Source organism: Coloeus monedula, assembly GCF_965178545.1.
Source record: "Coloeus monedula genome assembly, chromosome: 4".
Lineage (NCBI taxonomy): Eukaryota > Metazoa > Chordata > Aves > Passeriformes > Corvidae > Coloeus > Coloeus monedula.
Window position 1 is genome coordinate 52,248,390 of NC_138784.1, and position 24,618 is coordinate 52,273,007.

General features: G+C 40.5%; 1 protein-coding gene across 2 annotated transcripts in view; it reads left to right on the forward strand.

The window, feature by feature from the left end:
- The first annotated feature begins 2,619 nt into the window (after positions 1-2,619).
- CFTR (CF transmembrane conductance regulator) overlaps positions 2,620-24,618 on the forward strand; it is a 90,511-nt gene continuing 68,512 nt past the window's right edge. For both annotated transcript variants that reach the window (XM_082279754.1, XM_082279755.1), the window contains exons 1-5: positions 2,620-2,725; positions 15,330-15,440; positions 18,209-18,320; positions 23,049-23,264; positions 24,154-24,243. In XM_082279754.1, coding sequence (XP_082135880.1) covers positions 2,673-2,725; positions 15,330-15,440; positions 18,209-18,320; positions 23,049-23,264; positions 24,154-24,243 — 582 coding nt within the window. In that variant the 5' untranslated portion in view covers positions 2,620-2,672. The remainder of the gene's footprint in view (positions 2,726-15,329; positions 15,441-18,208; positions 18,321-23,048; positions 23,265-24,153; positions 24,244-24,618) is intronic.

Here is a 24,618-nt window from a genome sequence, read left to right on the forward strand (position 1 = left end):
AGGATCTGATTTATTTGCAAAACTATTGGATCACAGAGCCAGTAAGTCATCACTCCATGGGTTTTGGTGAACATAGCCATAGCTGGTACTTAAGGAAGTAGGCAAAGAAATATTCTAAGTTTAGAGAAGAAGTGTTCAAAATTAGGGAAAGTTCGTGGAATTTTTCATGTAAGAAAAATTACATAATCAACGATGATTGATGGGGTGTCTTTGTTAGTCCCAAATTTGCTACAAGTGCGTGCAAATCAGCTCTTATGGTAATAGCCACGGGGAGATACTGTTATGAAAAATACTTCATTACCCATTGACGTTTTAACTAGTTTGGACCTGATCCACTAATGATTTCAAATGACTAACATACCTCACTTTCTAATGTAAATTACAAAAAAAAGAAGTCTAATCCCCTGCTCAGTTTCTGCTTTATTCACTTGCACCAGAGATTCAAAGGCTGGTAAGGAACAGAGCCTGTAGCAGGCTAGTGTATACTGGTTAAAAGACCGGGTTTCCAGTCTGACTCACTGATCTCAAAGGTCTTTTCCAACCTACTTGATTCTGTGATTCTGTCTTTAAATTAAGGTTTCACCATTTTTTAATGAAGTGAAAAAACTTGGTAGGTCTAGGTGATCTGCATGTCAGGGCCTACCCGAAGAACTTCTCTCAGAGGCCGGTGGAGCATGTGGGATGCCAGCCTTTCCCCGGCTTTCGTAGAGGAGGGATCTGAATCCTGATTCGCGTTCCTACTTAAGCGCCCTGACCTCTGGAGGGGCTGGCGGGCTGTCACTGCCGCATCAGGGAGCGGCGGAGGTGCCTTCCAGGAGCCCGGCACCGAACGCCCGGAGAAGCTGGTCCCGCCTTCTCCCGGTTGCCGGGGTGCGGTGCGGTGCGGTGCGCAGTGCAGTACGGAGAGCATTGCGGTGCGGTGTAGTGCGCGGTGCGGTGCGCATGCAGTACGGAGAGCATTGCGGTGCGGTGTAGTGCGCGGTGCGGTGTGCAGTGCAGTACGGAGAGCATTGCGGTGCGGTGTAGTGCGCGGTGCGGTGCGCATGCAGTACGGAGAGCATTGCGGTGCGGTGCGGGACGGGCTGGCGCCCCGGGCCCGGCTCCACTAGGTGGCAGGATGCCGAAGGGCTCCGCGCTGCTGTCCTGGAGCCCGGGCGGATTTAGCCCTGCCTCTACGTATTGTCTGAGGACATGATAAAATGCGGACAGTTTCCTGGAGTCCTGCCTGCCCCGCGTTTCTTACTGACTTTGTCATTAATAAAGCAGAATCGGGAAGGATTCGAGGGAGGTCTGAGACACAAAGGAGCCCGGTACGGTGACAGGGTAAGAGGGCACTTCTTGTCTCGGCAATCTACTAGGAAGAATTGCCAAGGCAAAGAGGAATGCTTTATGAAAGCACTGCGGGGTGTTGCGAGAAACGGTGAAATTGAAAGTGTCTGCAGACTTTGCAAAGAGTAACAGCTGGTTAAATTGTAGTGCAAGGTATAAGTCCTTAGGAAAGTACGTTCGCTGCTTTACAGAGCAAGTTTAGAGGGCAACGGCTGCATGATTAAGAAAGCATGGCCTTTTCCATTCGTATTTTTTAAGTTATAGAAATGAAAGGACACTGGAATGTGTAAATATCAAATAAAGCATCAAATAAAATTAAGTCTTCTACAGAATTAAATCACATGTTCTTTTTTCTTGCTTCTTGTCATCTTTATCTCTTTTGAATATGCTTTCTGCTGCGGACTATGAAAACAGTGATTTTGTTTGTATGTCACACACACATAAAGCTTCAGAAACAGCTTTAGTGTTAGATCTGGGTTCTTGGGCTAAACTTACTAAAGATATAATTTCAGTTCCCATTCGTCTCGGTTCAGGTACGGGCGTGACAGAGAACTTGAAAAACTGAAGCAAGTGTATTTTAAAGTAGGTGTGATCGCGCTTGCCTCTCACCTTTCCCTGAGCTGACCTCCCTCTCCCTTAAGCCCTTGTGCCGCTGCGCTCGCCCGCGGGACCGCGCACAGGCATAGGGGCGGTGGAGGGGGCTTCTGGCCCCGGGTGCCCACCAAGGCCGAACCCCGCTAAGCTGGCCTCGGCTCCTGCGGGTCACGGTAGGTTGCAAGCAGGCGCCCTGTGTATTGGGACAGGCTCTGCCGTGAGGAGCTGCGCGCTCGGGAGGGCGAGGGGTGTCCGCGCTCCGACGGGGCTGTCCTCGCTGCGCTGGACCGAGGCCAGAAGGCCCGTCTGGAGGGGTGGTTTCCCCGCCTCGGCACTTGGTCAGGAGAGGGGTTCCGTGTTGGGGAGAGGCTGGAGAGCCGGGGTGCGTGACTCGGGAAGATGAGTCGGCAGGTGGAGATAACGGGCTGGGCGAGAGCCGTCGGGGAGCCGGGGAAGAGAGGGTGCGGGGGGAGCGGCGGGGCGCGCCCGGTGCGCGGTGCCGGGCGCGGCGGGGAGGCGGGGGAGGAGCAGCGGCGGCGGCAGCGCACGGGCTGAGGACCCAGCCCGCCCGCCTTTGAACCGGGGCAAAGCAGAGGCGGGGAGAGGGGCCGGGGCAGGAGGCGGACGGTGACATCAGAGCGGCCGGGCGGATAAGGTGGGAGAACCGCAGGAGCGGAGTGGGCGAGCGAGCGAGGAGTCAGCGATTAGCGGCTGCCTCCGGGTCCCCGCTCACCGCACCTCACCGCACCATGCAGAGGTCTCCCCTGGAGAAGGCGAACATCTTCTCCAAACTTTTCTTCAGGTGGGAGCCCCGGCGCGGCGGGACGCGGGCGGGCGGGGGCAGCGGGCCGGTCTGGGCAGCGGCGGCGCGGGGAGCTCAGCGGGGGCTCCGCGCTCCCCGCCCAGACCACTCGGTGGAGAGGGGCACCGAGTACTGGGCACCAATTAGCTCTGGAAAGGTCTGTAGGGAGAGCGATGGGAGTCTCGCTTGTTGACGAGATCACTCTTTTTTTTTGTTTTTGCTGGGGTTTTAGCACCAGGAATGGGCTCTGGCAGGTGTCATAAACCTTCGCTGGACCCGGACAGATGAATTTATGACATAATTTGAGCAACCTTTGGTAATTGCTCAACTAGTTAATCTGTTATTTCACTGTAAACTTCGAGAACACAGTGTGGTGGTAGGGAGCAGAAGGGAAATGCTCTCAGAACAAGGATTCCTTCTGTTTGGCTGTTTGAGTGTTTAGCATTTGCTCAGTGTGCGAGTGTAATATATGATCTTACTGGAAACAGTTCCTTGTAAGCCTTGAAAATGTTCTCTTACAAGTAAACTTCCTAGTGCCTTTTCTTTCTAAAAACTTCAAGTAAAAAGAGAAGGAGCCAATACCAGTGCCTGGGCACAATGTACTTTTTAAGACAATATGGAAGCCTGAATACGTCTTACGTGACATCGCTAGAAATGACACTGTGAACTGGAAAGAGCAAATAATCTTTTTGGCATTGGCCCACGCAACACCGGTTTTGCCAGAGTTCCCCCTTCTGTTACTGGAGGGTCTTTTTCATGGCAGAGAAGGGAGGGAGGAAATCTTGTGTAAGGTGTGAACATGGTAATTGAAATGAGAGCGCGTGGTGTAAAACTGTAACATTGTCATGAGGTCTCTGCTTGAAAAATGGAGGGCTTTTAGCTCACTTTTAAATGCTTTTGGGATAGCTTTCAGCAGGTTGGTCTGTATGTTTTTTAAAGTTTCTTAATGGTAGGGAGTCTGTATGAGTCACTGTTTGCCTGCCTCCCCCCACCTTGGGTCATTTTAGCCAGATATGATAGAGGGGGATGATCTCAAATATAACCTGTTACTAAAGTTTTAAAAACATCCAGGTAAAAGTGATGATGCTATAGGTGTTTTCCAATGGTGCTGCAGTGGGAAAGAAGCCGTGCTTGCTGTCAAATACTGCTAGAACCGGGAGCATAAGCAATTACGAATTCTCCATAAAAGATGCATCAGTCAGTGCTCCTGCTAAGTATAAGACAGAAATCTGTAGGAAATAAGTCTGTATATTAATTTAATTGCTCAAGGGGCCACTTGCTCTATTTAATTTTATTTGTTTATAAAACTTCTATCAGAGTACTGTTCTCCTAGAACCTAGGATGCTGCAGGTGTAAAGAAAAAAATCCAATAAAGCAAATATATTTCTGATTCCTACCATAGTGAAAGTTTCCATGTCTGAAACCAGATGCAGTTCATGATTATTAAGTACATAATTAACCATCCAGAAGCCTGAGCTCGTCTTTAAAATCACAGTCTTTAAGTCAATTGAATGGTGTTTTAATCATGCTTATCATGCATGACACATTATATTGTACCAGCTATTGGTCAGGTGACTGTAACCAAAGTGATGATAATAAAGCATACGAAGTTAAGGAGATGTTCATGATGAATATTAACTAGAGCAGAGAAATGGAAAAAAGATGTATGGAGAGAGATTGCTTCTTTTCAATGATAATGAAATAGTTGCTTTCAAATACAACACAGTACATGTTTCAGTGAAGTAACTTTTATAAGAGTCTGCTATGCATTTATGTGGGAAGTACAGTCTGAACATAATGTGATAAGTTGAAAGTCATGTTAGCAGAAGTGATGTTAAAGTATTAGCTATTATTATTCGGGAAGCCTTGCTGATAAATATATTACTACTATTTAATATTGTACAAGCTGTTATCAGCTATAAACCTATCAGCTGTAAACCTATTGGCAAGGTTTTCATTGCTTCATAATCTATCCTGTTTGTGCTGGAGAGATAGGTTTAAATGTGTTAAAGTCAGAATGTAACTCTTTGCTCATAACTGAATAATTTATACATGTTTCAGTATTCTTTGTACCTTTTTTCTTAATTCTTTATGCCAAAAAAAAAAAAAAAGTGAGAAACTGTCTTGGTATACAAAGAGTAGTATCTTATAGAAAGTGTTACCTTTTTGTTGTATTAGTGATAGTGATAGTACTGGGGCAAAATAAAAAAAAAAGAAGATAATTGCTAGGAGTTGTTATGATAGAAAGTAATTAAAATTAGAAATTAACCTTCATCCTAAATTTCAAATACTTTTGGTTTAAACTCTGAGCTTTGGTGATTAGGAAACAAGGTGTGAAAACAAGTGGTTTGAGATCTTCTGTTAGGGGCAGACTTAGAAAACACTAGATACTGAGAATTTGGGGTTTCAGAGATTGTTTTGTGTTTTGTTGTATTTTCCTTATTACATTTTCAGAGTTGATCTCTTTTGTTCCCAACCACATGCAAGACATTGTTTCTGTGCATTGGCAACTTTTTACCTTGCTTAAAGAAAACAGAGTTTTATGCAGAAGCAGTCAGATCATCATATGATTAGCTTCATATACATTGTGCAGCTTCACTTTTGTCTTTGTAACCATTACTTATTTTCTTTTGGAATTTTGGAGTTTTTCAGGGTCAAGGCCATACGTTTTGTCACAAACAATATCTGATTACTTTGCAGTCTCCTAGTTTTTATTGAAGATTAACTGAGATCAGGAAGTCTTGTTAATTAATCAATTTTTATCTGAGAGCTGGCACACAGAGTTATTGCTGGAGTTTCAGAAATGGCTGCAACTATGGGACTATTCTGACTTTATTACTTTTCTTTTACATGTAAATTTAGATATTACAATACAAGTTCTCAAAAAGTAATCCTTGTGCTCGTGTCCAACTCTTTCAGCATATACTTTTGCTTTGGTACCTATCAAACGTGACAACTCTTGGCAAGACCTAGTACTTTAGTGCCTGATTCATTATTAAATCCAAATGAGAAATACAAACTAACCCAGCTTTTGTGTCAAGTCTTCTCATGGATTCAATCAGTCAGATCTGCTCTAGTTGCTTCTTGCTTTCCAAACCAGAGAAAAAGAAATCTATACATTTATACAGCTGTCCAGTGGTTCCTAGAACAATTTAGCCTGCAGGGGATAAATGTTGGATTCATTCTTCTGCCCTCTGTGTGTTGTGAGGGCTAGGAAAAGGAATTCAATTCTACACCTCACCTCTTCTAGGAAGTAGGACCAAGTGTTACCAGTGTTTGGCAGTGAGGGTGTTTTAGTTCTCTATCTCTGGCTCAGCTACGTTTTAGAGCATAAATCAAAAGTGATTCTGTACTCTTCTGAAAAGAAACTTCTTTGCAACTCCTAATTCCTGGTGTGAAACTTCTTATGTAGTCTGCTAATAACCTTTAAGGTAGATAACAGAATTCAGGACTTAAGGTTTGAAAGTACTTAGCCTGTACGCTACAATAATGTTATTCTATCACTCTTTCTAGTTTGATTCAGTCATGATTTCAAGTTTAAGAGTGCCTTGTACAAGATAATTTCTGTCTTGAAAAGGTATTCTCATGAGAATTAAATTGATTCCCTTCGGAGAAAGGAACTAAAGCCAGATGTTCCCTAGGCAGTGCCTGCTCTATCCTTGAATTGCATATCTTAGAATTTAATGCCAACAAGTTGCTTAGGATTTTCATTCTTTAATTGAGAATATGTGTTTTCCTTGAGAAGTTTGGGATTTAATATGTGCATTTGTACTCAAATTTTCTCCTGAAACTGTCTCAAGTTCCTAAAAGTCCCAGATTTTGTATAGGAAACTTAAAGGCCTAATTCATGTCTATAAATTTCACTCTGGGGGGCAGGTGTCTCGAAATTGTCATAACCAGTATGTATTTGGAGCATCCCTTAACAACAATACCTAACTGTAGCATTTTGCTCATCTTTCCTCTTTGAGTAAGGAGCCTCTGTGTACAGTAGCAGGTGGATTGTATGGCACGTTATACTCATTTGCTGGGGCAGTCATCTTAGACACTTATAAAAAGCAATTTTTCTATAGTATATTTTTAAAGCCCTGTATGTGTCTAGCCCTGATGAGCTGCCTTTCACTGACCCCAGGCAATCATAAATCCTGGCTGTTAGTGATAGCCAAACACAGATGCAGCTGCAGCACAGATTATGGCCCTGTGAGCCTGCCTGATCATTTGTCTGTTGCCACAAGTGGTCCTTGGAGATCCACTGGTCTGCCAGCCCTTCAGACCTGTCCAAAACAGCAAGGTGTCAGTGCTTCTGGAAGTCAGATGGTTCAAAGATGTTTGTGCAAATTTTGGACTCCTTTTGAAAATTTGATTTCTATTGCTATTTCCAAGGTAAAATATGAAACTTGAAGTGAACTGGAGAAAGGATGCAGGGTCTCCTACATTCAAGTAATTTCAGTCAGAGGAATACCTTCTTTAACAATAAGGCTAAATTGTGTCCTTGGCTCACCCTGATACTCCATCTTTGGTCTAATGACCAAAAATGCAAAACTGGCATAGCACAGGGACCTTCTCTGGCTGCTTTATAACTCTAAAGCACAGATGCCTAGGTCAAGTTGCATCTGACTTCTGAAATATATTTAAAGTCTGTTTTCTTCCTGAAGGAGGAAGACTTCCTATCTTGATATTCAAAATGAATTATCAAGCATTTGAAATATTTTCAGACCTTTCTGTACCTTGTTATTTTCTACAAGCTTATTTGATTTGGGTGCGATAGAAAGTAATCCATCCAAATCCTTGATTTTTTTTTTTAATACTGTAGGCAATGACATGGTTAGTAGATTTATTATCTGTATTATAGAGGCTTCTAAATGCGCTAACAGAAATTTGAAGTCTGCTGTACTAAGCAAAATATTTGATAAAGAAGTCTGTTTTGAAGATCTTGAAGTCTAAGCAGATAGCACAAAGGATGGGTTAAAAAGAAGTTTCCTTACTAGTTCTGTAGAGAAGAAAGTGGTGTATACAAGGATTTTGATTTTTCCTGGAAGCATGTGGTGGAATCAGTGCAGTCTGCCTGAGATCTCCTGTCCAGGACTTTGATTGCACAAGGGTATTTCTAGTGTGACAAATTTATTTCGGAATATTTCTGCGGTGAACGATTATCACCTCTTTCATACTGAAGTCTTAGTCTCTGAATATCTAAAGTTTTGGATATGCTAAATTTCGAAGTGGTGAGAATAGTGTGACTTACTGCAAGAGGGTTCTACAGCTTGCTGTTAAGTTGGTTTATCTTTTTTCCCTTCACCTACCTCCCCAGCTTTGCAGCATACGTGTGTAGGTATAGTTGTGGAGGCAGGATGGTGCCAACTTGACATCCAGGTAATAATGTGTCACATTATGTCCTCTGAAATAAGTAAATTAAAAGTGAAAATTAACCTGTATATAAGAAGACACATTGAAACATTTTGCCATTGAAGTTGTAGATGCAGTTCAACTGCCTTCCGTGAGAGTGGGGGTATGCCTGGGTGAGATGAGCAGGAACTCAGAGGCTGTTTATGTATCACTCCCTCTCTTATAAGCAAAAGGATCTGCATGAGTTTTTCAGTCAGCAAGTAGCCAATCCAAGGCTGCATTGTCTTGAAGGTCCCCAAATTAGGAGAGAATAAGTAGGCGTTTAAGACATATTTTGAAACAGCATTGTTTTTCAATTTAAACCAGAAGCCTTATGACTGTCAGATATAGGTAGGCATCCTTCCTTCCAGAGAGGATAGGCAGGAGGGAGAATTGATCCTATAAGGCAGTGCTTGGGGTGGGCTGTTGCAATACAAATGTCTTGACTCCATGGGCAAGGCTGTGCCTTAGGAGAAAATCCTAAATGACAGCAGGTAAAGGTACTTGGTTTTAGGTATATTCCCATATTTTAATGTTGGTATTTATCCTTTATCGTTTTCCCCAACTTTTAAAATGAGGGATGTGAATCTTTGTTGTATTGGAGTCATTCTGATATCTCACTTTAACTTTCACCTTAACTCATTTTAAAGTTAATCTGTAAATTCTGGAACACATTTATTTCTCTAGAGGTAATAAATACAAAGAAAACAAAAGCACTAAGCTCCCCCCACTGTTGCTTTTCTGAAAGCCCAAGACTGTTTTGGAAATCAGAAGATATGAGGCATTTTCTCATTAGTTTACAAGGATCATGCTGAGGAATAGCATCATCAAATACCCAGGATACAGAGAAAATGGCAAAGAGCAAGTAGTAAGAGAAGCAGCACCTAATTCAGGATTGATTCCATATTACTGTAATGGTAATTTACATTTAGATACTTGGTATTAAAATTAAATAAAATGTAACTGTGTTCACCTGTTTGTTTATACCCGACCACATATAAGTCATTGGGGTTGGACCAAATTATAATTTTGAAAAGGGCCATTGCACCTGATGTGCAACTCTATGCTATTTTATTATGAAATGTATCTTTAAAAATGTATGGCTAACACAGTGAAGTGCTGAATTGGGTGAAATTTGTTTCTATCCCTTAGTGGCATGTCTGGGAGATTTTAAAATTCAATTAGATCATGAATAGCACTGCTCTGCAACACTTTCGCTGATGCAAACTTGCTGTAATATTCTTTGTTCTTTCAAAGGGCTGGAAGAAAATAAGTCTTTCTCTTATTCTTGCTGTGGGATATATAATTGAGAAAAAGAGGGAAGATGAAGAAACATCCTCTCCTAGTCAGTCTAGCTGTAGGTGTATGCTGAAACAGCCTTAGGAACTTTGTTCATAGCACATCATCACCACTGTTATTTTGCTAGCTTCTTTAAAGAAATATTTTAAGCATATCTTACACTTGGCTTAGGTACCTAAACAATTGACAGATTTCAATACAACTAATATATTCTGATGGTATTCTAATGGTATCCTTCTATCTTGCACAACCTAACCCCTAATGTGCTTTGTTTTCTCTCAAAAATAGCTCTCAGTACTTCTGCAAACTGAAATATTTTGATTACCTTATTAATTGTAAGGAAAAAGTATTGAGTTTCTGTTACAAAAGCATTTAGAGATTAGATAATAATTTGAGTAAGTGTCACTTCACAAAAACGGGGCATAAAAAACAAGCCTTCCCCAAGAATTGCTCTGGAGTAATCCTAATTAAGATTTGCTATTGAAATCCTGGGGTTTCAGCAGAACATTGATTATTCTTAAAATGGTGCTGCTCACAGCTAGTGGCAGAGTCAATAATATTGCAGCTAAATGTTTTCCATGTCAAATGGAAATTTTCCTCATGGGAAAGAATTGTTTATTAGCGAAGAAATTAAAATCTAAATTTTTGTGGTCCGGGGGAAAACAACAAAAAAGCAGAAATCAGTAGGGTCTGAATTTACCTTCTGTTGTTGAAACCCTGCAATAATTATATTTTAAAATTAAACTGTATTGCATTTTTTTGTTTATAAAGGGGGAAATGCTAAAGTTAATATGGTCTTCAGAATATATAGTATGCTGTTTCAGTAGGTTGCTATTCAAAACAAAATAACTGCAACCCTAGTCTGTTGAGAGTAGCCAAGGGGCAGGAATAAGTCTGTTGTGCTCCATGGGCGTGCTGACTTGTCCCATCTGTTAGCAAGGATCACAAAAAGCTAGGGTCACCTTTTACAGCTGCATCACAGGGTGCTCAGAGAAAACAGCTGGTGGTGCAGACACTCTTCTGGAGAAACAGTTTGGGGTGTAGTAGAGCTGGCACTTCCAGTATAAAGTCAGCAACAATTTACAATTTGTTGCCACTGCAGTGATGGGTATCTTTTGTGAGAGGATGGGAGTACAGAGCTTCTGTCAGAGTCTGGTCAGAGGGACTCTTTGGGAATGTCTGAGATCTATGTGGTACGTCAGCCTTTTCTTGCAGCTGGTAAGAATTCATGGCTCTACAAACATCTTGTGAAACTTAGGCTCCAAAGCATCATAATTATGGCTTGATTATGTTCCTTCCTCCGTGCCCCCCCCTTCCCCCCTCCTTAATTGTTAGGAGGAAGGATAAGTTAAAGCCAGAGGCACTTTTCGTTCTCTCTCCATGGAATTTTAGGTCCAGCTCCTTAGGAGCTGCAGTCACTATGCTTAATTATATTGTGCACAGGTATTAATGGTTTGTAGAGGGGAGTGAAACCATGGTTGCCTTTGCGCTGCTCAGTAGATGTTGCTGTGTTGTGCACAGAGAAGCTGTTGAAATGGTAGCAGTCTGATCAGTGACCCTTGTAGGATAGCTGCTCTGTTTTGCTGTTCTTGGGTAGCCCAGCACCACTGTTCTGTTACTGTCTCAGCAACCTGTGCCTGATTTGAAGAGCCCAATGGAGCTAGGGTATTCCTGTGCCTAGGAAGAAGATCTGGGCAGTTGGCTTAGCAACACAGATGCTCCTTCTGTCTTCAGTGACATGCAAAGCAGCCTTAAGGGAGAGTCAAATCCTATTGACAAATTGTCTGTGTTAATACTCTCTGGAAAGCCAAAGACATCTGTCCTATTGATACAGTTTGCTTGAGTGGGATGAGTCTGAACATGCTGTAGAAAGCAATAGTTGTAATAAGAATTCTGTTACATACTGCTTAAGTAAATGACAAAGAAATGGTCATTAGAAATCTACCAAACAGTATGTTATATATATATAGTTATATATATATATATATATATAGTTATATATATATATAGTTATATATATATATATATATATATATATATATATGTATATATATATGATTTTTACATATCAAGTTCTTAACATATTTTTTACTACAGGCAGTAGATAATAGATGTGGAACTTGCCTTCTTTTCTTCTTTCCTACTGTACCCCCTTGAAACTTGTTCCCTGCTGGGTGTCGTATGTGTGTACCCATAATAACATTCCTAGTTAGTGGCAAAACTCTCACAGCACTGCAGGTTTCTCCGTGAAAGGGTTCATTAAATGCCAGCCAGTAATCCGATGGCATTTGCTAACATAATGCTGTAAAGCCAATCTGTTTCCCTTCCTTCTTGCTCTCTTCCTTTCAGAATAAATTTCTCTCTCTCAACAACCTCAGGAGAAAACTCAGCATTAACACTGACCAATCATTTCCAATAAGCCAAAAAAATAGAAGAGCCATATTCATTGACAAACTCTGAGCTATGTCACCTAGTGTTATGGAAACATGGATAACTACAGGTTCTATTGCCAGTTAAAATAAATTCATAGCCATTTTACATTTAAAATCTTTGCAAAGAATCTAGAATATAATGGCAATTTGGGTGCAATAGGAATCTGGCAAAAAATTGGTTTTATGAGATATTTATGTATTTTAGGTCTAGTATATTCCTTTTAATAAGATACAAACTACCTGCCACAGTTCTTGACAGCACAGATCAAGCAGCTGTTGAAAATCCACCTTGAGACAAACATCACGTCAGGCCGACTCCTCCCATGATTACTACTCCAAGCCGAAGCCACTTGGCACAGTGCACAAGTTGGCCAGGTCTAGTTAGGGTGGGACTTCCAAGCAAGGCCAGGGTAGCTGGGAGATGAACAACTCTGTGCAAGCTGTGCCAGCAGTTTGCAGTAGGAACCTGGCTGCAGACTATGAGATCCCCAGGGGAAGGTGTCAGCACTGCTCCTTTAGCTGGCTGGAGGAGTTTATCTAGCACAGTTGCAGCTACCGTGATGAGCAGTGAGGATGAGGACTGCATATGTCTGTATCAAACATGGACTTGGGAGAGGAGGGTAGCTTCGGAACAACATAGTTTTGATGGCAGTGATAAATGCACCTGGTTAACACAGAGTTAAGCACAGAGTAAAACAAGGGACATTTCTAGAAGTACAGTAGATCTGCTAAGCATGCTGCCTTCCCCAAATGATAATACAGCCACTCAGCTCACTTTCTAAATGCAGTCACATTTTGTTAGTTCAGGCTGTGGCAAAATTCCAGGGTAGGTGTTAATCAAAACTATAAATAAAATCAAATATGTGGAGAGAAAAGGTGTAATAAAAATGTTTTCTCAAAACATACAAAGTGAAACTGTAAGGCACTTATCTTTTGTCAGGTTGGGGATTGCTTATTGCAGTATCAAAGCGTTATTAAGGGGCTCAGGAAGGTTATTACTTAGCTACAGTGTTGTGAATTAAAGAAGTTGCCTAGGAAGTACTGTTACTTCCTTGCATTGGCTGCAGTAGTGGTTTTGTGTCTCATAACTTGTATTCATTCTGTCATTACTGAAATATCTACATATACAGGACTTCGGTGAAGCTGGTTGATGAGAGTTTCTATTCCTGAATGACAAGGATTAGTTCTCCACAAGATGTTCACAAAGCCAATAGCAACTGGTCCTTTCTGTCTTCAGGAGCTGGCAAAATACAAATCAGTACCTGATATACCACTTGCAGTTACCGTGGAAGACTTTCACATAAGTGTTACATGAAATTCAAAGGTTTTCTTCTAATCCATTTTATCCCTGAAAGCATTGGCCCTTATTTCCAGTAGTTGTAAAGTTTATGGGTGTTTTACCATCGCCAAATGGTAAAATGAGAGTCCAGTGACTCTCCAAAGTGGACTCTCCTAGCTGCCTTCCTATAACATAGCATGAATCACTTGTTATTTCTCAGCTACAGTGGTGTGAAAAACTGAGCTAGAAGTCATATGATTCATCTGAAACCATACTATTATTGCAGAAATGAAGGATACTCCTTCCGTTTCTTAGAGCGTATTCTCTTTGCAGTGGGTATGATATAACCATGCACTTGAGAAATATCTTGGTGCTTTACTGAATTATGGGGATTATAGACTGGTGTCTCATGCAATTCAAAGCTTCATTAAACATTCAAGTGTGCATGTGTGTGCACACAGCTGCACACAGGTAGTCTTCATCTGTTGTGTTAAGGTCTTTTTGCACTTTTGTAGTGTTTAATGATGTTCTTTTACCTTTGTATCAACTTCTTTGCACCTTCAGAGGCTGCAATTGAGAATGTTGATTACTTGGTGTGTATGATGTGTTCTTACAGGCATACAGGTAAGCATATCCAATAAGCTGTTTTCATTTTCTAAGTGACTTTGGGAAACATTATTGCATATATATTGTAATTTTTTGGTTGTTGTCTACAAAAACAGTTTAAAACAAAAATTTTGAAATAATTGAGGTTTTGCAGAATTTTATTATAATCATGAATCATGCAGGGTTTTTTTACAAACTCTGGTTTACATATGGAAGTATGATAGCAATCAACCACAAGCTACTTCTTTTGCAGGCATTTCATTATTTTAAGGAAATATTTTTTATCAATGACAGTAAAGCAGAAATACAGGTGGTTTCAAAATACACCATTAGTTCAAAACAGTTCTTATGTTTTGATCTAGTCTTTTGCTTTCAAAAAGATTTCTGAACACAATTTGGTGAAAAATTTTGTATAAATTGAACCTTGGGGATTCATAGGCCTTTTGGAGCTGAATTGTTTGATAAAATTAGTCATAGCTTATAAAGATTTTCTCTATAGAATAGACATTCAGAGTAGTCTTTTCCTGCTTTATTTCAGCATGCCCTTTAAACTGGTATTAAAAATTTAAACATGGCATTTGACAAAACATGCAAAATATGTGTATATAATGGACACAATGAAGATCTTATGAGGAGTTCTGTGCAAGATCTGTGTTGTTAAGTGCATACAGCAATGTAAGATGTCATAGAATCGTAGAATGGCTTGTGTAGGAAGGAATCTTAAAGATCACTGGGTTCCAACCACTTTCCGCTAGACCAGGTTCTCCCAAGCCCCATCCAACCTGGCCTTGAGCACTGCCAGGGATGGGGCATCCCCAGCTTCTTTGGGCAACTTGTTCTAGTGTCTGGCTACCCTCACAGTGAAGAATTTCTTCCTAATGTCTAATCTAAAACTCCCCTCGTTCAGTTTAAAGCCATTCCCCCTTGTCCTGTCATTAGATGGCCTGGTAAAAAGTCCCTCTCTAGTTCTCCCGGAGTCCCCCTTTAGGTACTGGAAGGGTGCTCTAAGATTTCCCCGGAACCATCTCTTGTCCAGGCTGAACAATTCCAACTCTCTAAGCCTTTCTTCATAAAGAGAGGTGCTCTATCTTTCTAATCATCTTCGTGGCCTCCTCTGGACTCACTCCAACAGGTTCCTGTCTTTCCTATGCTGTGGCTCCAGAGCTGGACACAGTACTCCGGGTGGGGTCTCCCCAGAGCAGAATAGATGGAATGAAACTTACGTATCCACTTTACTATAGTTCTGATTTATTATTTGCTTATATGGACATAGCACATAGCATATCTGGAAATACAGTACAAAGATTTCAATCCCCTGTTCATTTGTCTCCTACTGAATCAGTAGGAAGTTTGGGGCATGATCGTACCCCAAAACTTATAAAATGCAGGAGTTTCACAATTATTCTTTTAGTATTATATTTGTCAGTATAGTTTTGTAAATACAATGCAGGGCTGCACTATATTTTGTCATATTTGTGTGGGTATGTGAATGCATGTGCACTTGGGCGTACTTGGATGCTGTGGACAAAATATTCAGGGTGAGACAAAGCAACTCCAGAATTAAGGTTGGAAATGTTTATAACCTTTTTTTTCTTTCATATTTGCTTAGATGGACAAACCCAATTTTGAAAAAGGGTTACAGGCGACGGTTGGAGCTGTCAGATATTTATCAAATCCCTTCTTCAGACTCTGCTGATAATCTATCTGAAAAACTGGAAAGGTATGAAAGATTAATTAAATAAATTTGTTTCAGGAGGCACATTGCAATTTTCATTACAAAGCTTTTTGATGAAATGTTTGAATAGCGTTGGGTGCAAGCTGATTGCACACAGTTGTACTTTGGACGTAACTGGGATCCCTGGTGCAGATGTACCACCTAGATGGTCTAAATTACGATATACAGGTACCTGTGATATCACAAAATCACAGAATATGCTGAGTTAGAAGGGACTCACAAAGATCATCAAGTCCAATTCCTCGCCCTAAAGAGGACATCCCCAAGAATCACACCATGTGCCCAAGAGTATTGTCCAAATGCTTCTTGAATTCTGTCAGCCTTGGTGCTGTGACCACTTCCCTCTACGTGAAGAACCTTTTTCTTCATGTCCAACCTAAATCTCCCTGACACGACTTCAGGCCATTCCCTCAAGTTCTGTCACTGGTCACCTCAGAAAAGAGACCAGTGTCTGCCCCTCCTCTTCCCCTCATGGGGAAGCTGTAGCTGCAATGGGGTCCCCCCTCAGTCTCCTCTTCTCCAGGCTGAACAGACCAAGTGACCTCAGCTGTTCCTCATATGGCTTCCCCTCAAGGCCCTTCTTCATCTTTGTGGCCCTGCTTTGGACACTCTCTTACAGCTTTATATCTTATATTGTGACACCCAAACCTGCCCAAAATACTCAAGGCGAGGCTGCCCCAGTGCAGAGCAGGGAGGGACAATCCCCTCCCTTGCCCAGCTGGCCATGCTGTGCCTGATGCACCCCAGGACAGGGTTGGCCCTCCTGGCTGCCAGGGCACTGCTGACTCAAATTCAACTTGTCATTGACCAGGACCCCCAGGCCCTTTTCCATGGTGCTGCTTTCCAGTACCTCATTCCTCAGTATGTCCGTGCATCCAGGGTTGCCCCATCCCAGGTGCAGAATCCGGCACTTTCCAATGCTGAACTTCATATGGTTGGTGATTGCCCTGTTCTCTAATTTGCTGAGGTCTATCTGCAGGGCCTCCCTGCCTTCAAGGAAGTCAACAGCTCCTCCCAGTTTTGTATCATCTGTAAACTTGCTCAGTATCCCTTCCTGTCCTGCTTCCGAGTCATTTATGAAGATGATGAAGACCACAGGGACAAGGATGGATCCCTGTGGAACCCCACTAGTGACAGGTCCCCAGTCTGACATCACCACATTCACTATAACCCTTTGTGCTCAGCCCATGAGCTCACCCACTGCATAAAGTGTTTATCCAGCTGTGGGATGGACATTTTTTCCAGAAGGATCCCGTGACAGAAAGTATCAAAAGCTTTACTGAAATCCAAAAAGATCGCATCTACTGTCTTCCCATGGTCAGCTGGGTGGGCTACCTTGTTGTAAAAGGAAATCAGGTTTGATAAGCAGAACTTTCCTCTCATGGAGCCGTGCTGGCTGTGACCAATGACTGTGTTGTCGTTAAGGTGTTTTTCAATACCTCCCGGGATAATTTTCTCCATGACTTTGCCAGGCACTGAATTGAGACTGACAGGCCTGTATTTTCTGGGGTCTTCCGTCTTGCCCTTCTTGAAAACGGGGACTGCTCCAGATTCCCAAGACTGCTCAAATGTTATTGAGAGAGGTTTTGCGATGACATCAACCAGCTCTTTGAGGATTCTTGGATGAATCCCATTAGCCACCATAGATTTGTAGGGATCCAGCTGGAGCAGCAGATCCCGCACAATTTCAGGGTGATGAGCGAGGCTAGACGCAGAGTTTCAATGTTGGTTCCCTGGAAAGGGAGACAGCAGAAATGCTGTTCTTTCTTCCCAAAATAACCTTGTAAAACCTTGGTTTTCTTCAACAAAATAGCATTCTTATTTTCCTTTGATACCACTGTAGACAGACTAATTGTTTCTGCAGAAATTGTACTCTGAATTTTGTCATTTAAGCTTTTACTATTTACCCTATTTCTGTGGGTCCTAATTTAGAAATTGTGCTGGACTTGTGACTAACTCTTACAATAGAGATGCCTAAATCCATTCCCTCTCCACCAGCTGGTGGTGTAGCTTTCACTGGTGTTTCAGGGCAGCTTACATCTGCCCTGTTGTGCCCACCCAGTCAATTGTAATTGCACTGTGGTATAAGTATTCCAAACCAGTGGAATTTATTGAGAACATTGGTATGCTTATGCATTTTGACAGTTTATAAATGAAATATTCTGGTTATCTAATATTCTGTTGAAAAATGAAGAAAATAATTAGTTGAGGAAATTCTCAGGAGTGCTTTAATCTGTGAGTCGAATTTTTGCTGAAATATATGTTCTCTGTACACAACATTGCTTCTGATCTAAAATTTATTATTGAGAAGAAAGTTATTGTCCCAGCAACAAGGTTAAAAATAGTGCTGTGCAGTAGAAAAGTCACGTTTTTGATGCTTTGGTGGTGCTTTCTTTTTTGCAAGACTGGAAGAGCTCCAAAACGTTTATTTGCCTATTATTGTACTTTGGTTTTAAGTACAGCAGGTTTCTTTAAAACATACAATGTGACCTTTTAATGAAATAATTCCCTGCGGGGTGATGTATGACTGAGTATTTAAAACTACCAAATATGTGGCTGAACTAGGTTTGAACTTTTATTGATCTATCAAGTCCATGAAGAACAGATCCTTGGGGTTTCTGCAAAGCTTTCTTTCATTAGCCACCTTAGCTAAATCTCCTTGGATATACTTGAGTGAATTGAAGTATGTCACAGACACAGACATGTGTATTTGCTCATACAGCTTAATGGTTCTGTTTTTGGTTTCTTTTCAGAGAATGGGACAGAGAGCTGGCAACTTCAAAGAAGAAACCCAAACTCATTAATGCTCTTCGACGATGCTTTTTCTGGAAATTTATGTTCTATGGAATAATTTTATATTTAGGGGTAAGAATTGTTCTCTTCAGTAAGGTTTTAGTGTTCCTTAAATAGATCCAAGTTTTAGGTACTGCTAAATTAATACAGAATATTGTGTATTACTTACAAAGGTGATAAATACAGAGATGTATTCAGGGGCTTTCATTAAAAAAAGCATTTTCTGATAATATCTTAATATTTTTAAAACATACATATTAATAGTTTTTAAATGTTTCTAGTGCTGTTAGTGCTCCCAAGTGTATGATCAGGAACTTGATGTGAAAGTCTGAACTGATTATGTTTATCACCTTTCCAGCATGTTAGCTAGGATTACCTTGACTTACTAAATGCCACCTGTTTGTTTGACAATCCTATCACTGGAGTTAAGAGCTGTGAAAATAATTTATTGCTAATGGTTGTCTCACTAGGTACGTTGTGTAGCCAGACTGTAAATCTGAAAATTGCTGTTAACCAATGTGCACGTTAAATATCTGTGTTATTTCCAAGTTTCTGTGATTGAGTAGTAAGAAAGAGAGTGTATCACCTCTATAAGGAGGGGCAGGCAAGTCGGGACTAAAAGGATGTTGTGAGGGAGAAAATTAGAAGGGCTAAAGCCAAATTGTAACTAAATTTGGCCACTGCCATTAAACACAGCAAAAAAAAAGGTTTCTATAAATACATTGGCAGCAAAAGGAAGGCTAAGCAGAGTATCCATTCTTTGAGGGCAGGGAGTAGCGTAGTGTCAGGGGGATACCCTTTATGTACTGGATCCTAAATTGTCTTTGTCCAGGTAGGACAGTTAACTATCTAGGACAGGGCCTCTTGCTATGTATGTATGATAACCCTTCTCTCTCCACTCTTTCACCATTTTTGTCAGCTCTTCTCTGGGATGACATCTTGACCCCTACTCAATCATGTCTTTTATGTGCTCCTGTGATGTCATTACTGCCTTTAGATTTTAAACTTTTTTTACTCACCAAGCCAGCAACTCCTTATTCATGATAGGTTTGTTTGTAAAAAAAACCCCAACAACAAAATGGTTCTACAAATGTAGCCTACCATACACTGTAATAGGTGCTCCTGCAGAGTCTGCCAGCCAGAACCTTTGCACTAATGCATTCCTGTTAAAAGTTAAGCAGTGTCTGAGGGCTTTTGCAGGCAGTCTTGAGGATAACACCCTTTCCCAAAGTTTAGGCAGTGTGTGTAGGCATGCATGTGCAGGGATTTATCCTTGTGGACTTTTTTAATGGAGTACAATTTTAGACTGGGTGAGGACAGAACAAGACTGCAGGATTTTTGAGTCATATTCTTTGGTTGTGTGTATGGGTTTTTAAAAAATATCTTTAAGAAATCACAGATATGTGCAATTAAACACATAGTAAACGAATCTGTGCCTTTCACAATGAACATGGAAAGATTAAATCTTAGTTTAATTTCTTGATTCTATTAGCATTAGTCTGCATTGTATTTAAAGCTTTTTAAATTGAAAGAGGAATTGTAAAAAAACCAGATTGCTCCTTAAGCTGCTGGTGTTCTTTGCAGGGCTTGCTCACGGAAATTAATGGGAGCTTTGCCATTAATTTGAAAGGGGACAGGATGTTGTGCCGTACTGGCATAGGTGTAACCAAGTTGTGTGTTCTTTTGATCTTCATTTTCCTTTCAGCTCTTCTCTTGTCTAATCTCTGAGCTGTTTTCATGACATCTTTCTTGGACTGTGGTTTAAACTCTGCTGACATCCCTGCTGTTTGTGTAGTTGTCCTTTCAACTGGCATCACAGCTTTGCTCTCATTAGGTCTAGCCTTTTTTCCATCTCTCCCTTGTCCCTGATGCGCTGTAGGTAATGATGTTATTGCAGGGTGGACACTTGTGCTCTGGCCCCCTAGAGTACTACAACTCCCCCTCATAAATAGTGTTATGTTAGGCCCATTGAGTTACTGCACTTGATGTATTTGCTCCCTTGCTGTTTGAGACAGTTTCCATTCCTCACCCCATCAGAATATGAGTCTTGCAATTTAAAGAGAAGGTGTTACAGTGGTGAAAGAAAAATCTTTCTTTTTAGCTTGATACCTGCTAACTAACTAGGTACTTTGCTGTGAGGATCAGTTTGATTCTATTTGTATTTTGGTTTTATATTTATCGCCATGAAATTTGTATTTCCACTCAGGCACAACAGCTGCTAACATTAACTTTGAAGTGGTTTTAGTATCATATCCCAAAGGACCCTAATGAGGATTTCCTGAAGTTCTTGCATATGGGTCACGGGTGTGAGTGAGGAGGCAGGGAGGGAAGCACTTCTTGGCCATATGCCAAAAAGAGATGTGCATTATTGTCTTCAAATGCAGAGTGCTTGAACATATGGGGGATACGTGTAACATAAAAGTTGTTTTTGCGTAAGAATAATCATACCCGGTCAGATTAGCACAATACCCTGTGTCATAATCTCATTTCTCTTCAGATCTTTGCTCTTTTAATTAAGATTTCTGTGAGGGGGATGTTTATGGGTTTCTCAGTGGCCTATGATGAATGCAGAGGGAAGAATAAGGACAGGTAAAGGCAAAACATGACTCTTGAAAACGGAATTTTTTGTTAGGTGTACAAATTCCATTCTTTTTTTCAGGCAGGTTGTTCTAATCAGTTTATTAATATTTATATCAGTGGGTAATTTTGAGTTTACAAGAGGAGAAATGAAAACCAGGTAGTTCTGCTTTGATTTGTATGTAGACTAGATAATATCTTTGGTTAGCAAGCTGATAAATCTCCACTGTAAACCAGTGGACTTTTATGCCCCATGAGATAGCGTATGACTTGGCTTATTGCCAGCCACTATTCTAGTCTGTAAATCTTCTTTTTTTCCAGCAATCTCGGAATGTATGCAATACATTTATGGTCACAACAAACACAGCAGCAGAACATGTCATTTTCACTGGAATAAAAGTAAACACAAAAAAAATTTTGCAATTTTAAGCCTATATAGAAAAGCTTATCTTGGAATCTCCAAGAATATGAAAGCACTGTATTGTCCTTGAGAGGTGAATGTTTTGTGAGTTTTGGGGAGTCTTGGTTTGACGCTTTGGGATGCATATGGTCTAAGCACAGCTGTCTTGGGTCATGTGTTTTTTAATAAACACTCCTCCCTTTGCCTACTAATAACACTGAAGTCTTTGTCAAAGCTGGTTCCTGATTCACAGCATTTATGTTGGGGAAGAGTGGTGTTGGATTTGGGTAATGTAGCACATAGTACAGGTATGCTGTTTGAGATGTAAAATTCTACCTCTTCTGTGGAAAAAGTGAATGTTGAATATCAGCTCCGCCAACAATGACATTCGAAAGGGATTACAGTACAGGTTATAGAAGTACTTGGGATTGCTTTTGTATAGAGAACTCAAAGGAGAAGAAAAAAAATTAAAGGGGATTTATCTAATCTGTTTATCACAGTAGAACATTAATTACAGCTAAACTTGACCAGTTCCCTTCTCTGAGTCTCAATGGTGCTCTGTGTGGTTTTCATCTGGAAGGCAGTACTAATAACTTCTTGGCAGAATTTAACACATCTCTATAAAAAAGAATTCAGTAGTGTCTTGTTACTTTGGAAGTATCAGATGCTTTCTGCTGCAACACAACAGAAAGAAGGATAAGGAGATGCATTTAAGTTCATAACACTATGTAGTTTTAAACTGAACATAACGTGAAGAAAGTGAAGCAAAGGAGCACATACATACTTCATGTCCTCCTGAAGTTCACACAGAAGACAAAGCAAAATGTTAGACCACAGCACACGGGTGATTTTTGCAGTTCTTTGGGAAAGACTGGGTGAGGAAAGAGGAGGCAAGAGGCAGAGGTGGAAAAAGATGAGGTTAGAGGAGCGAAAATATGGGAATGATGGGGTAGGGAGGGAAATGGAAGGCATAGGTGAGGTAACTCTGGTGCGATTTAATTACAGTGGAAAAGGAGACTGAGGACAAATGTAATAGCAGAATAAAGTAGAGTCAGGGCTTTATCAAATCATTTGGATACCTTGTAGTTTAGTGGTTTGACCGTACCTCTTTCTCTTCTCCTACCCTGGTTCTCTACTGTACTGCTCATCCCTGGATGGGAAGTGCTGGGCCTCCAATGCAGGAGGGACTGTTTTCTCTCTGGGACTTTTGTTAAATTTGCCTCCCCTACCATTTACTCCCTCTCCTCCTGCTTTTGTTAAAAAACTGCATACTGTTGAGTAGGATGAATAGGATGATCCAATTATTTATACTTTTATTCTGTTGCTATTTCGTTTTGTTTTTTTTTTTTTTTTAGCTGTATTCTCACTGTCTTATGAGAATGGTGGTGTTCATTTTGGGAGTTCTGAGGCTTCCTGTGTCCTGTATGTCCAGTAAAGTGCAGTGAGAATTGTTCCCTAGGGACCAAAACAGAGATCCAGCCTGGTAAACTGGATTCGGCTAGTCCATTACAACTCTGTAAAGTAAATGTGGAAGCTAATCTCAGTTGTCACTTCTGTAGAAAATGATCAAACAAAATTTATGAGCTAGATTTGCTTTGGTGGAGTTGCAGGAGCATCACAGACTTAGACAGCAGTGAGTTGTCTGCTCTCCTGTGCAATTACTGCAATTTTCTGTGGTTTGCACAGCAAACAGGCCTGACTTCCTCATTTAAGATATAAAACTTTAAATCTTGTTTGGTAGGACTTGAAATTGAAATGTTAGCCATTTTGAAAAAAATTAACAAACTGCTGACCAAAATTATTTTTCTTGTTTCCCTCTACAGGAAGTCACCAAATCAGTGCAACCCCTTCTTCTGGGGAGAATAATAGCTTCCTATGATCCGGACAACTCTGATGAAAGATCCATAGCCTACTACCTGGGCATTGGCTTGTGCCTTCTCTTCTTTGTGAGAACACTAGTTATGCACCCTGCTATATTCGGTCTTCATCATATTGGAATGCAAATGAGGATAGCCATGTTTAGCTTGATTTATAAGAAGGTATTTGTTTCATTTACACTCTAAGACAAGCCTATGTAACTTTTAGGCTACTTTGTTGAAAGATTGGTAGTTTTGTTAAGGTACACAAAGTACACAGAAGAACAATGTGGCTAACAGTTTCTGACAGCTCTCCATTTCCCAGTCCAAAGAATTAAATACCTGTCTACAGCTGGTTTGACTGAAATCAGTCTCTGTGAGTTCAGACTTGCTGGATATTTAGTGAGATACCTTAATTGTTCTACCACTGTGCTCCTGTTAAAAATGTTTACTGCAAAGGAAGAATAACATGCTGGTGGCCAAAGAATATCTTCAAAAGAGAATTAGAGGTGAAGATTTAAAGAACAAGTGTAACATTGAAGGGATTGAGTTTGAATGATACTGTGTGACATCGCTATAGCATGAAGAGTCAACCCATCACATGTTCAAAAATACAAAGATTTAAAAAGTAACTTGGTTTTACCAATACCCAAAGCAGCTAATTTAAACAAACATGTTAGTTATTCTAGTATAAACTCACTGTGAAAGCATCTCTCAGAAATATTTGTCAAGAGGGTCAACAGTAGGAGATTTTTGAGGATGCACAGCAGCACACAGCATGCATGCTTAATTAAAGTTTGCATTTGCATATATATATATATCTATATCCATAAAATATTCAACAGAAAGCAAGGATTAAGTCAATAAATAAATATTTTTAAAGCAATTTTAGTGGCTATATTGAATTCAAGTGACATAAATAACAAGTTTAATGAGACTTTATAGCATAAACAGATAAATGGATTATTATTTATACTACTGTACCATTGCTTATCATTTTTATCTTTATTTATTCTGTTTTGTGGAGATAACTTAGATGACCATTTTTATATGGTTTTGTTTTCTTTTACAGATCTTAAAACTGTCAAGCAGAGTTCTAGATAAAATAAGTACTGGACAATTGGTCAGTCTTCTTTCCAACAATCTGAACAAATTTGATGAGGTGCGTCATCAGTTGTTTAATTGGCTTGGTGATCCATCAAATACAAATGTTACCCTTCAAGCTATTCATGACAGATATTAAGGAAGGAAGGAGCATAAATGAAGAACTACACTGAGTGCTCGTTGTAGACTAAATGCTCAGTCATTATTTTAAGAAAATGTGTTGGCACATGGTCATAGAAATGCTCATTCTGATACTTATGAAATCCTTTCTCTCCTATGCTGATTAAAAGAAGAAACCTAAAGAACAGCTACATCATAAAAACATGTTTGTTCTGCAGTCCAGTGAAAACCTGCCAGGAAATCTCTGGGTTAAACAGTTGGTTTCAAAGAAGTCAGAACTTGCTGGTTCAATCTTTCCATCCTACTTCCTGAG